Source organism: Sturnus vulgaris, chromosome 3 (assembly GCF_052056855.1).
Source record: "Sturnus vulgaris isolate bStuVul1 chromosome 3, bStuVul1.hap1, whole genome shotgun sequence".
Lineage (NCBI taxonomy): Eukaryota > Metazoa > Chordata > Aves > Passeriformes > Sturnidae > Sturnus > Sturnus vulgaris.
In genome coordinates, this window is record NC_142245.1 from 68,358,993 (window position 1) to 68,374,342 (window position 15,350).

Sequence of the window (15,350 nt, forward strand, 5' to 3'; positions counted from 1 at the left end):
AGGGCTTTCAGTATCACAGTTCCACTTTTATGCAGGCAAAGAGCATGAAGTGAAAAAAGAAACTTGCAAATAACAGGTCTTTGGTGGTGGGGGGGGTAGGGGTGGGAAAAAAAAGGAAGTTGGTAATTTATTCCCTCTCCCTTCATAATCTTGACCAAGACAAATAGTAATGTGATTCTAACAATGGTAGGAAGTGAAGCAGCCTAACCTTTCTGCATTTAGCCTGGAAGCTTTTTCAGAGTTGAGACTGTCTCTCATAGATGTTTACACACAGTGCCTGGCACAAACAAGACTCATATTTAGTCTTGGTCTTTAAAGCCCGTATCCCAGAATAAATATTTCCTAGTAGTAGTAGTCTTACAGAAATGAACCTTTGTTTACACTGCTGTTCAGAAGTTGTCCTCGGCCGTGCTCCTCCTGTGGAATTCCTTCCCAGCTGTCCACGTCACTGTCATCTGCAGTTTGATTGTCTTTAATATGGCAGATTCATGTGTAAGGAAGCCTGCAGTATGGAAGGTTTTTAAATGTCCAGTTTCACTTGCAAATGGTGCATTTCTTACACATGTTGCTTCACTCAAGTGCTGCTGGGAAGGTCCTGATTTTCAGCACCCTTTTACAGTCTCACTGTAAACTTGTGTGGCTTCCCTGAGGAGTTACACTACAAGTGGCCTCATTCTATCTTTGTCACAAGAGATGAAGAGTGTATTATTTCTCCTAAAATCCTCAGGAACAACTCAACGCTTCCATCTTCTGTATCTCTGTGACAAAGCCACACAGAATGTTTCCCAAGCAATTGCTTTTGTAGTTAAACCTGGCACACCTGCCATGAAGCATTTAGGAGTAGCAAAACTTCAGAAGTACTAGTTTGTTTCTACTTCTATATATCCACAAATTACTAAACTAATGACTATCATAACATGTATGCAATAACAACAACAAGATGCAAGTCAAGGCCGTAAAACCTCTTTAGATTAGATTAGATTAGAGTTGCACTGGAATTTAAATAGAGAACAGTTGGCTTTGAATCTCTCTGTTTTTAAACGTTGATTGTCCTATTATAAGATCACTTGAAAGGTACTTTCCTCTTCTTTCTTCTCTTTGGCCCAATTTATAATAACAGTAGAAACTTCACTATCTTGAAATTACAATTTTCTGTGCAAGCAACACAAAAGCAAAAAACTTATCAGAATAACACAGCATTCAGCAGATAGCAATGATGACCACAGAGAATCATTTTTACATTGACTATAGCAATTTTTTCTGATGACTTATCCAGAGGAGCTAATAAATACATTTCTGCATCATCACTTCGATGTATAAGCTTGTTAGGCATTGGAAAGGCTCCATGTGACGGAGGCAGAGGAAAAGCCGGGACTGCTGAACCCCCAGGGTATAAACTCTCACATATGTAACAACAAGGCTAAGTTTCCAGCAGCATTTCATTTTTGTCATTTGTAACAGCACCACCTGAAAGTGCTCCTGTCCATTTTGCCAGTAGGGTCCTGTGGGTCTTCAGCCTCTTAATTCAGGCAAATACAGTACTTTCTGGTACCTTTATTGCACACTATTTCTTGTGGATTCCAGGTGGATGCTGCATAGAAGAATCACATATATTTCTCTTATCATTAGCAACGTTTATGGGAGAATTTCATAAGTGCATTGCATAGCTTAACAAACTTTGGGAAGCACTGATTTTATGCTCATTCATGTGTCACCAAGATCCATAAAAAGGAAGTTATCGAATTTATTGTACATATGACATTGTTTCTCCATGTGAATATTAACTTGTAAAGTTGTTGAGCAGCAGAATAAAATACCATAACAATTTTTAAATATAACTATATAAAATCATCCAGGAGAAAGAATTCAGAGAAATTTTGGAATTATTCTTGATCCACTGCTTTGAATTATTTTCCTGGATATTTATTAGAAAGCAAAAGCGTATGTAGGATATGCAAAAATAGTACTGAGGGAAAAATAAAAAAGAACATGCTCCCTCCTGTGTTCTGAGTATCAGTCCATGATTTCTGCCATTTTCTTTAATTACCAAGGTGGGATATATTTGCTGCCCAGTCTCCTCAGAGGAGGTAAGTCCTCTGAGCTATATATGTTAATTTTGCTTTAACAGACTTCTAAACTGCAACGTGGGACTTGTGAATGTCCTAATGATTCTTTCCTGAAAAATGTTACCTTCATCAATCAGTTTTGGGCTTGGTTTCATTGGTGGTGTTTGAAAGGAACACAGATGTGCACTCCAGTGTCTCTCATAAGAAAATTATATTTTTTTAAAGACAGAAATGGGGTACTTTAAACCTATGACAGCCTTGCTTCAGTGGGCTAGAAAAAGCAGTTTCTTCCTAAATAGTTCCTAAAGCTTGGAGATTGGTTTCCTTTTTTCTCTTGGTGCCCCTTGTAAAGGCCCTGCCTATGCAGGTCTTAACTGGTTTGAAATGGTTCTTTTCCAGTGAGAATGAATGGGTTTTGCTCCCTTTGAAAAGCAGGTGACCCTTGCAAGCATGATTTATTGCATCATCAAATTAATTTTAAATATTCAGGTGGTTCTCCATACCAAACTTAAGAGAAATAACTACTCTAGTATAGTCTAGAAAGGAATTTTTTGCAGCTATTGGAGCTACTCAGCAAGAACAACTCACCTAATCAAAAGATCCATAGGTATTTTTCTCTTTTTTTGGAAACTAAGGTGTGAACTTCAGGAGAGTCTAGTTTGTACTGCACCTAAAAATAAATCTCTAGTCACTAGGGCCTCTGCAAAGAGCAACTATCAAATATTTTATTACCAACAGTATTAGATGTGGTGTTGGAAAATACCCCAGAAGGTAGCATTGCTTGGCTCAAAACATTCCCTCTCCTCTTCTAGTGCAGGTTATCACATACATGGCCACAGGAACCATCCTAACTCCTGGTATATTTGCTACTTGGTGATAAAAATGCATACATCACCAGTAATATTTCCCTGTATTTGCAGTTCTAAAACCAGATCTGTGTTAGGTGCAGAAAAAAAAAAACAAAAACAAAAAAAACCCCCACCAAAACAACAATAACAAAAAGAAACCCTCCTCCTCTTTTTAATTGAATAATGTCTTTGATATTTTATCTAAATTCATTATACCTTTGAGAACTAATATTCCATACACCTTGTTTATGCCTTTCTAATTGCAAATACTAGTACCTTGATAGTCCTGTTTCGGATAAACATGCCTTCCTGCAGCAAAGACTGAAGGCAAAGATATGTAAATAATACTTGTAACCATCCTCAAGACTTCAAAACATTCTAAAAACATTAACTTAACCTTTATGTCACCTCCACCAGGTAACATTATAGATATCCTAAAAACGGGGCATTCTGAATCTGAATTCTTTCGTATAAAGAATACATCTTGCTTTTGTAAAAAAAGTGTACTCAACAATACAGCCCAAATTTTCTAAACTCTGGACTTCCTTCACAGGGCAATATTTTGGTCACTCTTCTGTTTAGGCATAATTGCCACTTTGATTCCATTGCTAACTCTCCTCTGATCTTCCCAATAGGTAATGTTTCCACTTCAGAGCAATCTTAACAGCTGTCCCAGTAAACACATCACAAAACACGCTGCAACGCCTTCCCTTTCTCAACCCTCAAACAAGGAACAGTCCCTAAAAGCTCACACCACGCTGGCTCTTCCTAGGGCAAGTCAGTAAACAGGTTTTCAGTAACCTTGCACTTCTTTGTAGCCCACCTTACACTCCCTTATTGAGTGACAGGACACTGCTGCCTCTGCCCTGCTGGACTCACGGCAATGCCAATGGCTCCCACTCACCGACAGTTTTTATCCAAGGATCTCGGATTTGTAAGAAGAAAAAAATCAATCCCACTGTCTACACCACGTTATAAACAATACACCATTTTCACTTGCTTCTTACTTCAGGGAAAAAAAGGACCTGCTTTATGCTATCTCGGTGACCTGAGCATGATTTAAAAAAAAAAAAAATTGTCCTAAGCTAGAATCAGGATGCTTTCAACTAAGCTGCATCATTATGAAAAACACATTTCACCTCAGTCTCTCAAAACAAACAAACACTGAAACCGGTCCAATATCATGAGCGGTGACCTTTTACTAGTCTCACTATGCAAAATAGCATAAAGACCAGATTCACAGGACTAGTTTTGCAGGAAATCATTAACCAGCATTACAGTTTCAGACTAGAATGTGCATTATTCTAGATTTTTTTAAAGGCAATATTAAAAGACTTGAAACTTAGAAAAATTCAAATAATAAATACAGATTAAAACTTTCAATCTTTATCTGATGATCTGCAAGTGAAGTTCAAGAGTTAGCTGTTTCAAACAGTATTGTAGAACAAAAAACATTTTTCAAAAATAGACAACTTCATACTAAAGGAGTAAAATAAATATGCAACACTTGCATGTAATACAACAGGAGTTTTTAGATATGGCAGAAGTTGAAATAAGACTTGATTTGTATCCCAGGATTGTAGACGCAAGCAAGAAGGTGATGGCACTCCAGCAGAATAAAAAGCCTGAACTCTGCTCCCCTCACCTATCTCAGGTTTCCCTTTTCTTGCCTTGCTTCCTTGCCTGAAGGCAAAGTCTCTAAGGTTTCACAGTAATAAGTATCAGGATCAGATACAAAACTCAAGTACTTGAGGTCAGACACTTTGATTTAGAAAGTCTGAAATGTAGTTTAGATATTACTAAGATAGGCATGAGATCTAAAGCGCTTTTGTACAACCATGTTACATTCTTGAACAAGGTAAACTGTTGTCTCAGTGTAAGTAAATAAACAAAATAAGTCAATCTCTAGAGCCTCTAGTCAGGCAAAATTAGACTCCAGTTAAGTTTTATCTAAAAATATGACATTGTTTCAACACACCAGAAATTACCTTGTTCATAGCAACAAAATTCTGCTTAAAAAGAACCACAATACAGGAAAACTGGATTGAAATCACACATTTTAAATTCACATATGCTCTGAGAGAATTCGTTGAAATTACAATACTTATTATAATTAGCATTCTCATTGAGGAAACCAATGAAAAAAAAAAAAAAAAAAAGCTTTCTCAGTAAGAAGATGAACCACCTGACCAGTCACTAACACCCAGGCCCTCCTTCATTTTCCCTGTACATAAAAAAAGATATTCCACAATATTCCACAATTCCACAGAAATGACTACTCAGTCCCTTGGGGACCCAGGGAAGAAAGATGCTCCTGCACAATTCTCTGCCAGGAGGTAGCAGTTCAAAACTTCTCAATTTTCATGATTCCAAGCCCTTTCTTGACTTCTGTCCTCTTCTTAAACCACACAGTGGAAAACTGGCATCATTAAATCTCACCCAACTGCTGGAACAGGAAGAGCAGACCATGGAACTGGTGTTCTTAAGATGCAATTTTGAAACTCTACCAGTGTTGAGACTTGGAAATATACTTCAAGTCAAGTCAAGCCACAGAATGACAAAGCCCCAAGCCCAAAGTCCATCTGCCAGGGGCAGGAGCAATTCTGCACTCCCAGGAACAGAAAGTGCTTCAGAAACTACCGGCTGAGTGAGGAAAAAAAACCATGAAAACTTGAGAGGTTAAGAAAAATCTGAAAAACAACTTTACTAGTAATTATTTTCTTCATATGTACATACACAGTTTGACAAAAAAAGAAAAAGAAAAAAAATTCAGACTTCTCTTTAAGAATCCTTGGATTTAAATATATATATTTATTAAAAAGAGACATTGACTCTATAGCCAAGACATTATGCGTCTCAGAACAGGTTTTTACAGCCATGTTATAAAAACCCCTTAGCAAAGCAGTTATGCACTAGACTTCAAACACATGTACTCCAAGAATGACACTGGTGTGGAGGATCTTGTTTTACATCCATTTATTTTTGTCCCTCAGCAATTATAGCATAATTTCAATACATTTCTAAAGTTATAGAGAAATACCAGGGCAACTAGAGTACATACAAGCCAAAGTTAAAATGGTAGACAGCTGAATCAAAAAACAAAAAAACCCCAAACAAAACAAAAAGAAGTATGCATTCAGCAGGAAATCTACTATACTTCATTCAGTTTAGGCTTTGTTCTTTAGGGAACAAGGTGCTAACGTGCCATTTTCTCATAAAATGAATCATAATTGCTTCCAAAGAGTTTCTGCTGAAAATGATGGAAGCAAATAAGTGTAACACTAAACTTTCTCCTATAAACTTAGAAGCAACACTCTCTTGAATCAATTTCCACCCTCCAAACACCACTGCTGCTTTTCTTACATGAACTCACTGTTTTAAGGCATAATTGCCCTGAGCAATATGCTGGAAATTAGCCAAAAAGCCTAACAATTAGAGGCAAGCACCAAGTAATTTTTTTTTTATAGACAAATTCTGAAATCTGCTTTGAAACTCACCTGTACTTGGGAGTAGCACTTGAGGAAAAAAAGAAAATATTGCTTTTAATTACTTTAAGTAGAATGGCAGTGTTAGTTTCCCCCTTCTCCTTCCAGGCTAAAGTTTTCAAGACAATCATTGAGGTACCAAAGCAGGACCAGCATACCAAGACCTAAGTAGGACATCTGTTCAAGAGCATAATTTTTAGGCAACTGAGCATAAAAATTTCAGTGCCCCACTCTAAGCAATTCAAATTAAATCTAATTTTCCTCAACAGGCAAGACTCTCATACACTGGATACCTCTGGTCTTAAAAGCAAGATGGAGCCTGGACAGGAGAATCATACACTGTACATGCTCAGACTGCCTTCCAGTCTTCTTTTTAAAGCCACAAAAGCCTACAAATTACCTGGTGCACTGCACACTTGCTCTGTAAAATGCACAGTACTAGAGAGTCCAAGATCCAGGAAGGTATTTTTCAAAGCTAGTGCTAACAGCACACATGACTGTCTCTGTACAAATTTAGGCAATACTGACTAGTCCCTTTAAGCTACCAGAGTATCCATAAAAGAAAGACAACCAAATTATACATTTTATTCACATTTATTTTTCGCTTTTAGTGTGCTCACAGAAAATTAGAACACCTTAAGCAGGAGTTTAATAGCAATTTTTGTAAGCAAAGTTACATTCCATCTCTAAGTCAAATTGGTCAAAGCTTCTCCAGTATTTACAAAAACATGATAGACAAGATGCTACACAAAAAAAAAAAACCAAAAAAAAAAACATTGCATCTGAAGAGTTTTCTTTTATTTTCAAAGACAACTGGAAAAGAAAGCATTGTCTGCTGTAATCAAAAACATACCACAGTATAAACAGTAACCATTCCACTTATCACAGCTTGGTTGAGTTTAAAATTTGTGTTTAAAAGGTCCAAGATGACTGCAGTTTTACAAAAATGGGCAGGGTGGAAAGAGTTGCAAACTTCATGTGCTTCTGGATATCAAGATTTGTTTTTTTATACAATAGTCACAGTTAAAAACACCCTGCTGGTAATACATAATTACACTTTATTAAGGTCATAAACCAGCAATAAACAATAAAGCCTATACAACTTGTATTTCTACTTAATCACTGACTGATACAGCTAACATGAGATAAGTGAAAAGTTCCTATGGTTTAAATGAATTCCTAAGACTATGATCTCTTTATCTGGGTATTGATTTTTATTTTTTATTTTTTTTTTTCCTTTTTCCTTTCCTTCTTAATCAAGACTTGTAGTGTTGTAAACCTTATAGAACATCTGCCTCACAAAATACATCGTAATAACTTTCTTTTAAAAAAAAGACTAACCCCTTACATCATTTCTGGCGGGGTGCACTCCCGGCAAGGGCTGCGCGCCCCGGGTTCCCCACTGCGGCCCCTGTCACTTCATTTGATATCCCTTATTGACCCACCCATCTCCTTCATATATGGGCATGTCCATAGACCGATCGGCAAAAGTTTTATAATATGAAGAGAGTTGCAAAGTATGAAATTAAAAAATAAACGAACAAAGAAAAAAAACCAACGGAAAAAAATAAACCGAACCAACCAAAACAAAACATTAATACTGATGAAAAAAAAACCCCAAAAAAACCAAAATATAGAGGATGGGAGAGGAAGGCGGAGGGGAGCCCCCCTCCGCCCGTTGGAATGGCGGCAACACATAACGATTTGAGATGGGAGCTGCGGGGGGAGAGAAAAAAAAGAAACGAGACATCTTTTAAATCAATCCCTGGTTGTAGACAAGTTCTCCGAGACCAGTACCTGGCACCACTCCAAAAACAAACAGGGGGGAAGAAAAGTCCGTCGGCGAGGGGCGGCGGCGGCGCTTACTACTCCGCCGACTCGGCGGCGGGTCCCTCGGGACTGCTCTCGGCGGGGGGCTCCTGCCGCGCCGGCTCCTCCGCGGGGGCCGCCTCCTGCTCGCCGCTGCCCGCCTCGCTCGTGGCGGCGCCGGCGCCCGCCGCCTCCTCCGCCGCCTTCGCCTTCCCCTCCGCTGCCTGCTGAGGCGGCTGCTGCTCCTCGGCCGCCGCCGATGCCGGGGCCTCTTCTCCCGCCGCCTTCTCGGGGGCGGCCTCGTCCGATTTGGCCTCCTGCGAGTCCCCCGCCTCCTCCTTCGCCGCCTCGGCGCTGCCGGCCGCGCACGCCTCCTCGGCGGCCGCCTTGCCCTCCTCGCTGCCCGCCGCCTCGGGGGCCGCCGCCTCCTCCTTCCCGCCCTCCGCTGCCGCGGCGGCGGCGCCGCCCTCGCCCTCGGCCCCCTCGCCGGCCTCCTTCTTGTTCTTCTTGAAGGAGAAGCCGCTGAGCTTAAAGGACTTCTTGAAGGAAAAGCGCTTCTTTTTTTTTTTCGGGGTCTCGCTGCTGGACGAGGGGGTCGCGCCCTCCTCAGTCTTGGGGGAGGACTCGCCCTCCGCCGGGGAGGCCGGCTCGGTGCTCTCCGCCTCTCCCGCCTCCTTCTCGGAGGCGGGCTCCGACGAGGCCGCCTCCTCCTTGCCCGTCTCCTCGGCGGGCGCGCTGCCGTTCGCCTGCACCTCCTCCTTGCCCGCCTCCGCCGCCGCGGGGGAGGCGTCGCCGTTCACCTTCAAGTGGCCGTTCTCCTGCAAGACAAGGACCAGCGTTACCGGCGGTGCCCGGGGAAATCGCGGGGCGCCGCCGCCCTCCCGGCCCGCCCGCCGCTCTGGCCTCGCCGCTTCCCGCGGTTCGCAGCCCCGCGCTCTCGCCGGGCCGGGCGCCCCCAGCGGCGGGCGCAGCTCGCGGTGGCCGCCAGAGGGCGCCCCGGCTCCACGCAGCGGCGGCCGCGCCGCGCTCCCCCGCCCTCGGCGCGCCCCGTCCAAGCCGCGGCGGCGGCGCGGGGCGGGGAAGGCGAACAAAGCTCGCCCGGCCCGGCCCCGGCCCCCCGCCCGCCGCGGCCCCTCTGCGCCCGGGCGGTGCGGCAAGGCGCCCCCGCCTTCCCCCCCCTTCCCACTCACGCCGCATTTGCATCTTTCAGGCGCCCGGAGCCCGGCTGGCTGCCCCGGGCGGCAGCTGCGGGGGCGGCGGGGGGTGGCTGCCCGTAACGCCGCCGCCGCTGCGCGGGGCAGCGGGGGCACGGCCGGCCAGGCTCACTCGTGGGGAGGGGGCGCGGGTGGGTGACAGAAAGCCGTGCCCCGCGACTGCCGACCCCCCGGCGGAGCTGCCGCGGACGGGGCGGGCGGCGCAGCCCGAGGTCCCGCCCGAGGGGGCTGCCCGCGGAGCCCCCTGCCCGGCGGCCCCGGGCCCCGCTCCCGCACGGCCATCCGGCTCTGCCGCGGGAGGCGTTCCGCGAGAGGCACCGAGCGTCTTCGGGAGGAGGTTAAGCGGGCAGAAAAGCCAAGCGGTGTAAAATCCTTCCGTTTACGAGCCATTGGGACGCTCCACCATAATACACGAGGGATTTAAAAAAAAAAAAAGGAAAAGAAAGAACCGTGCCCCTTCCCCCCCGCCCCCCACAAGGAAAGATAAAGGAACGAATCATTCAAAGCCGAGCCCGTTTAGCCAAAATAAAGAAATTATTCCTTTGCCTCGAGTTGCAAAGATAAAAGGATCGACCGTATTCTCCATTGAATGTGCCACTGGGGCATCAAAGGAAGAAGAATTAAACAGGATGCGAAAGAGAGTCCGTCGAAGTTGGCTTAGAAAAAGGAGTAGATTTAATATTTTTTAAAAATTTCTTTTCGTTTTTTACCTGTCCATTCGCCTTGGATGGAGATGCAGCCACTGCTTCCCCAGGTTTCTCGGCGGCGGCTTCGCCCTTTGCAGCGGTCTTGGAGAACTGGGCACCCATGCTGTCTTATTCAACAAAGAAACTCAACAGATCCAAAAGGAGGGGAAACAAAGAGCGTTGGGTTGGTATAAATACTGGGCGACCAGCAGCAGCAGCAACACACACACACACCAGAGGGGGAAAAAAAAGAGAAGAGAGAACAGAACCGATTATAATGCACTCCTTTTAAAAAATTTAAAGTTGAAGAGATCAAAAAGCAGCAGCACAGGAGGGAGGGGAAAAAAAGGGAGGAAAAAGTCGAGCAAAAAAAAAAAAAAAAAAAAAAGGAGCCCAAGTTTAGTAAAAAAGAAGTAATAAAAAATCCCAGATTTGTAGCCGTACTGTAGACAAGGAGAAAATGGAGAAATCTCCCTGGTTGCTAATAAGATGCGGAGTCCAACGCCCAAGTGCACAGATGAATGGGCTTCCCGAGCGGTGACGGCAGCGCTCCGCCCGGCGCCGGCCAATCGCGGCGGCCGCGCACAAAGGGGGGCGGGGCCCGCCCGCCCGGCGAACAATGGAGCCGCGATGGCAGCGGTTTGAAATCGGCCCCCGGCCGATAATGAATGTGCCGCTCCGCTCCGCCGCGGCGCGGGCGGGCGCGCCGGGCCCCGCGCCGGGCCGCCAACAAAACACCCCGAGCGAGAGAGAGCGAGAGCGGGGCGGGCGGGCAGGGACAATGGTGCGAGGGGCGTGCGGGTGAGTGCGAGTGTGAGTGTGAGTGCGAGCGAGAGCGTCCCGGCCCCGCCGCACGCCCCCGCCCGCTGCCGCCGTGAGAGAGCAACAGATAGTGTGTGCGAGCCCCGGGCGGGGGAGAGAGGGAAGGAGGGGATTTGCTGCTTGCTTCCCCCCCCACCTTTGTTGGGTTTTTTTTGTTGTTGTTGTTGTTCTCTTTTTCTTCTTTTCTTCCCCGGGTTTAATTGGTCGCGATTGTTAAATCGCCCCCAATTTGGAAGGTATTTGAACCACGTAGATCGGGTTTCGCCGAACGAGATCACGAGTCGAAATTAGTAGGTCTGTAGGCCAGATGTTGCAAACGCTAAAGCAGTGGCAGCAGGAGCCGCTGCCGGAGCAGAAACGGACCCCTCCCCCATAGCGATATTGGCTTGGAATAAAATATTTTGTGATTAGCCTACGGCTCTAATTAAATTCTGCTGTCTGATTATTCCTGATTTGTGTTTTTAAAGTATTTTCTAAAGGCGGTGACCCACTTCACGATTACATTTCCATGCACTCAAGTAGTGGGCGAAGCGACATTATCAGGGAAACATTCGCGCTTTCCCAAACCTCAGCCCCGAGTGTGTATTTACGTTGAATTTAAACCCTCGAATAAGATGTAACCCGAAACTAATGCACGCGAATTAACGGTGATCCGGAGCGCTTATCAGCGCTGGGGTGGACGAAATATCACGGACCCGAGTGATTTCCTTTCTCGGGGGAGAGGGTAGCGTGTGCGGGGAGCCGGCCGGCTCCCTCCCTCCGTGCCGCGATGCGGGGAAGGCTGGTCTAGACCCCCCCCCTCCCCCGCCCGGCACCCCCATCCCCTTTTAAGGAGCAGAAACGAGCGTCAGAACGATCGTTTCCCATAGCCGGGTAATCTCCTCCGAACGCCTCTTGTTTATAAACAAGGATGTTAAAATGATTCCGATAATGAAGGGCTGCGGAGCGGGGAGGCTCGGCTCAGCCGCCCACCTCCCTCTCCCCGCGGATTGCCGGGGCTGGCGGGATCGGTGGGCTCCGTGCGGACACCGAGAGCCTCCTCTCGGTAACCCCGGCGAGGGCAGCCGGTTGCTTTCAACCGCTCGAGGGGAATATTTCGTTTCTCGGGGGGCAAAAAGGGGCATTTGGCTGGTATTTTTCACCGGGTGGGGGGATAGAACCTCTCCCTCCCTCCCACCGCATTTCACGCGCAGCCCGTCCGCAGCCACTGCCGCCGCTCCCTTTGTCTCGGCCGCCGCCGCCCGCCCCGCCGAGCACGGCGCAGCAGCGTCCCGCTCCCCCGGGGGCAGCCCCCCACGCCCACCCGTGCGCCCCGCACCGGCAGCACCCGCAGCCCCCGGGCCCGGCGCGGGGGGCGGCCGCGGCCCTGCCGGGGTGACCGCCCACGGCAGGGCGGGGGTGCCGAGGGTGCCGCCGCCGCGCCCCGAGGCTCCCTCGGCGGGGCCGCGCCGCCGGGCGGTTTCCCTGGCGACGGCGGGGGGCGGCGGGGCCTCCATGGTGGGATCGGGAGCGGGAGCGGCTCTGCCCGCCCCGGCGTCACCTGCGGCCGCCGGCCCCGCTGCTGCGGAGCTGGGCTGGGCAGGGCTGGGCTCGGCGAGGCCGGGTGGGGCCGGGGTCGTGGCCGGGGGCCCGCGGCGGCAGCTCCCGGGTGCCGCGGTGGCGGGAGCCGCTCTCCGGGGATCCGCCGGCTGCCTCCTCTCCCGGGCGTGCTGGTGGAGTGGTGTGCGGCAGCGGGCACCGGCGGCAAAAGGGATGGAGCGAGCTGCGGAGGGCTCACCTTATGGCGTGACGGCACCGCAACCGTGGGGCACGGCCAGCCGGACAGCTTCCTTCTTCGGGATCCTCCCCCGCTTCTCAACTGCACGCGTTGTGTTTTGTGTGCTCCTTTTAATCCGGATATTGAGGAAATCGTGATTTTGTTGGTGGTGGTTTGGGTTTTTATTTCTTTAGACTGGTTGATGTAACAGATCACCTAAGAAGACCTGCTGGAAGACCATGACAGGACTTCGCTATCAGTATCAAAAGGCATCCTGAACGGGTATATGCAATTTCACCGGCACGGGCATATGCATTTCTACTTTTCACCTTAGCTACGTCTGAATTTGAGTAGCGTCACTGAAAAATTTCACATATTGACTTGGAGTTTAGATGGTGTGCTTTACATTATGCTTTTGATATGTTTTTCATCCATTTCAATGTTTTACAACTTGAAAAGAAAAAGAAAGTAGAAAAGACTAAGCCTTAAGCGATTTTACTGTAGGTACTTAGTTCCACAAGTTATTCTGTAGAGTCTCTGGACAAGCAGGAAATCTGGGATGTATGTATGGTTCCTCTGTCAGTCCAGTGCAATTAAAATCCGGGCAGCTATCTCTAACCCAAATCCTTGACCGTGAGGTGCAAATACGAGTTTTAACCCCTCGAATGACCTCTTGAGCCCATCAGTTACCAGGCTGCTCCTTGTCGCACCACACCTTTATGCACCAAGCAAAGAGATATGTTGGAGGGGAGATTCCTCTTTCTTAAACTTGTACTTTACTCAAGTTCCTGGTCTTTTAATCTCCTTCCAAGAGACAGGGAGAGGAAAAAGAGAAAGACAGACTGAAAGACCTCATTAGTGTTTCGTAACAGGACTAATCAGTTACAAGGATGAGAATACCTCTTTTCTACTGTGCCTTCCACATAAAAAGTAGTCACAGAATTTCTGTGGCGGGAGCAAGGATGTACCAGTGTGAAGTTGCCTGTGTATAAGGTGCTGGAGATTTAGTGTCTGAAAAAAGTGGTACCGTTGTCAACTGTATTTGTACAGAATATAATATTCTTAGTTGGAATTTGTGTTAACGCTTTTACCACAACAGCTGTGTCAGCAAAAAATCATATTCCCCCCTGTGTCATGTCTCGTGATACTTTTAAGAGCATGACAACCATAACTGAGAGACAGCTCTCTGGAGCCCCAAAATGAAGAAGAGACAAGACTGGGGAGCTGTTCTCAGGGAGGCAGCAGGATTTGCCTCCCTTTGCTCTTCCAAAGGTTTAAAGGCTCTGTCACTCCAACCTCCTGATTTGTAATAGTGTGTTGCACCCCCTAGATGAAGTTGTCTTTTTGCAGTACTTCTAAAAGGTGACTCCTATCAGCACATTTTCCCTGAGGTATTTTCGTCCTCAACCTTTTGGGAAGGTGGAAGACTGAGGTATGGAATGATAAAATGCTTTGCACAGTGCTGCCCAGCAAATCAGCCTCACAGCTGACAGTGTTAGTGATTCTTGGCTGTGACTTCATGATCATTAATAATAAATCTCTGCCTTGCAGCCACAACTTTGATTGGGCATAAACAAACCTTCCTGTCAAGCTAGCCAGGTATAAGCATGGTGTGTAGTGCTTATGTCAACTTTGCACTAACATTCTGTGGAGAAGCTAGGAAAAAAGCTGATAGCTTTTGGCCCAAGAACAGCTGAGGCAAAGTTGCTCCTGCAAAGTGTTTGGCTGCAACTAGAACAAAAGCTGAATGTGGTGCCACACTCTGGGTTATGTGGCTATGGAAATCCTGACCTTGCATCACGTCCTTTGAAGCTGCAATTTACCGTGCATGGCTTCTGACTCCTGCAGTTTACTGCCAAACCTCCCAACTCACTACTACCCAGCTTCCCAATACTGCCTAAAATATTAATTTTCATCCATTCTTGAAATACAAGTGAATGAAATGGTATTTTCATTTGATGGTCCAGGAAAAGGAGAAAGCTGCTCAATAACAGCTCGCTGTTGGTATGGCAGCTTCTCACTGGAGTCCTAGAAAAACCCATCAGTGACACTCACACTCTGCTAAGGTAAAAGCACGATCCATGAACATGTTTTAACTCCTGTTAAAATTTGAAACTTTTAAAAACATGTCCTAACTTGCCACTCGTAGTTGGGACACAAATGTATTTTAACTTGTTTGTTGGCAAATGCACTAAAATGCAACACACCCTGTCAACACTGAGAATCTGAAAACATGTTAATTAAAAGTTTTCACTGACACTTTTTTTTTTTTTTAATGCACCTTTATCCTCGTCCAGACAAGCCTTTAAAGAAAGTGAATCTATGAGTGGTTTTGGGAGTTGGAATCCAATGTTTACAGAATTCCTGAAGCAGTGTGTGCTTTCTAGTGTTCACATTGTGACTCTCCCCTGGGTAATCTGAGCTCTGAGGAGGTCCTGGGGTGCACAGAGACCTTTCCTATTTGCAGAGATAGCGGCAGGCATACTAAAAAATTATAATCATAGTTTACACTGAGAGATAATATCCCCTATATGCTGATCTACCACAAGTCCTTTCTTCTCTTATGTAGAAGGTCCTTATGTAGAAACAGTGTAAGACAAGCATAGGACAGAAAACATCTTGCTTTCACAGGAACTGTTAAACTGGGACAATTCTGGTAATGGG

The 15,350-nt window shown here is 46.5% G+C and overlaps 1 protein-coding gene across 3 annotated transcripts; it reads right to left on the reverse strand.

Moving 5' to 3' along the window:
- Nucleotides 1-5,875: 5,875 nt before the first annotated feature.
- Nucleotides 5,876-12,973, reverse strand: MARCKS (myristoylated alanine rich protein kinase C substrate). Of its 3 annotated transcripts, none has more exons than XM_088161897.1 (3): nucleotides 12,708-12,973; nucleotides 10,133-10,305; nucleotides 5,876-9,026 (listed from the first exon to the last, which is right to left on the reverse strand). In XM_088161897.1, exons 2-3 carry the CDS (start codon nucleotides 10,229-10,231, stop codon nucleotides 8,265-8,267), a joined length of 861 nt encoding a protein of 286 aa, XP_088018023.1. In that variant the 5' UTR covers nucleotides 10,232-10,305; nucleotides 12,708-12,973; the 3' UTR covers nucleotides 5,876-8,264. The 3 variants fall into 3 exon arrangements, with proteins under 3 accessions (XP_088018023.1, XP_014734787.1, XP_088018022.1); XM_014879301.2 differs by lacking the exon at nucleotides 12,708-12,973 and adding an exon at nucleotides 10,553-10,675; XM_088161896.1 differs by lacking the exon at nucleotides 12,708-12,973 and having other exon boundaries at nucleotides 10,133-10,546.
- Between the last annotated feature and the right edge of the window lie 2,377 nt (nucleotides 12,974-15,350).

Excerpts from the sequence above, each read along its gene's own strand:
- MARCKS (XM_088161897.1), bottom strand. The coding sequence starts at position 10,231 with ATGGGTGCCCAGTTCTCCAAGACCGCTGCAAAGGGCGAAGCCGCCGCC. Across the intron at positions 9,027-10,132 it reads CATCCAAGGCGAATGGACAG|GAGAACGGCCACTTGAAGGT; the intron begins GTAAAAAACGAA and ends CTTGTCTTGCAG.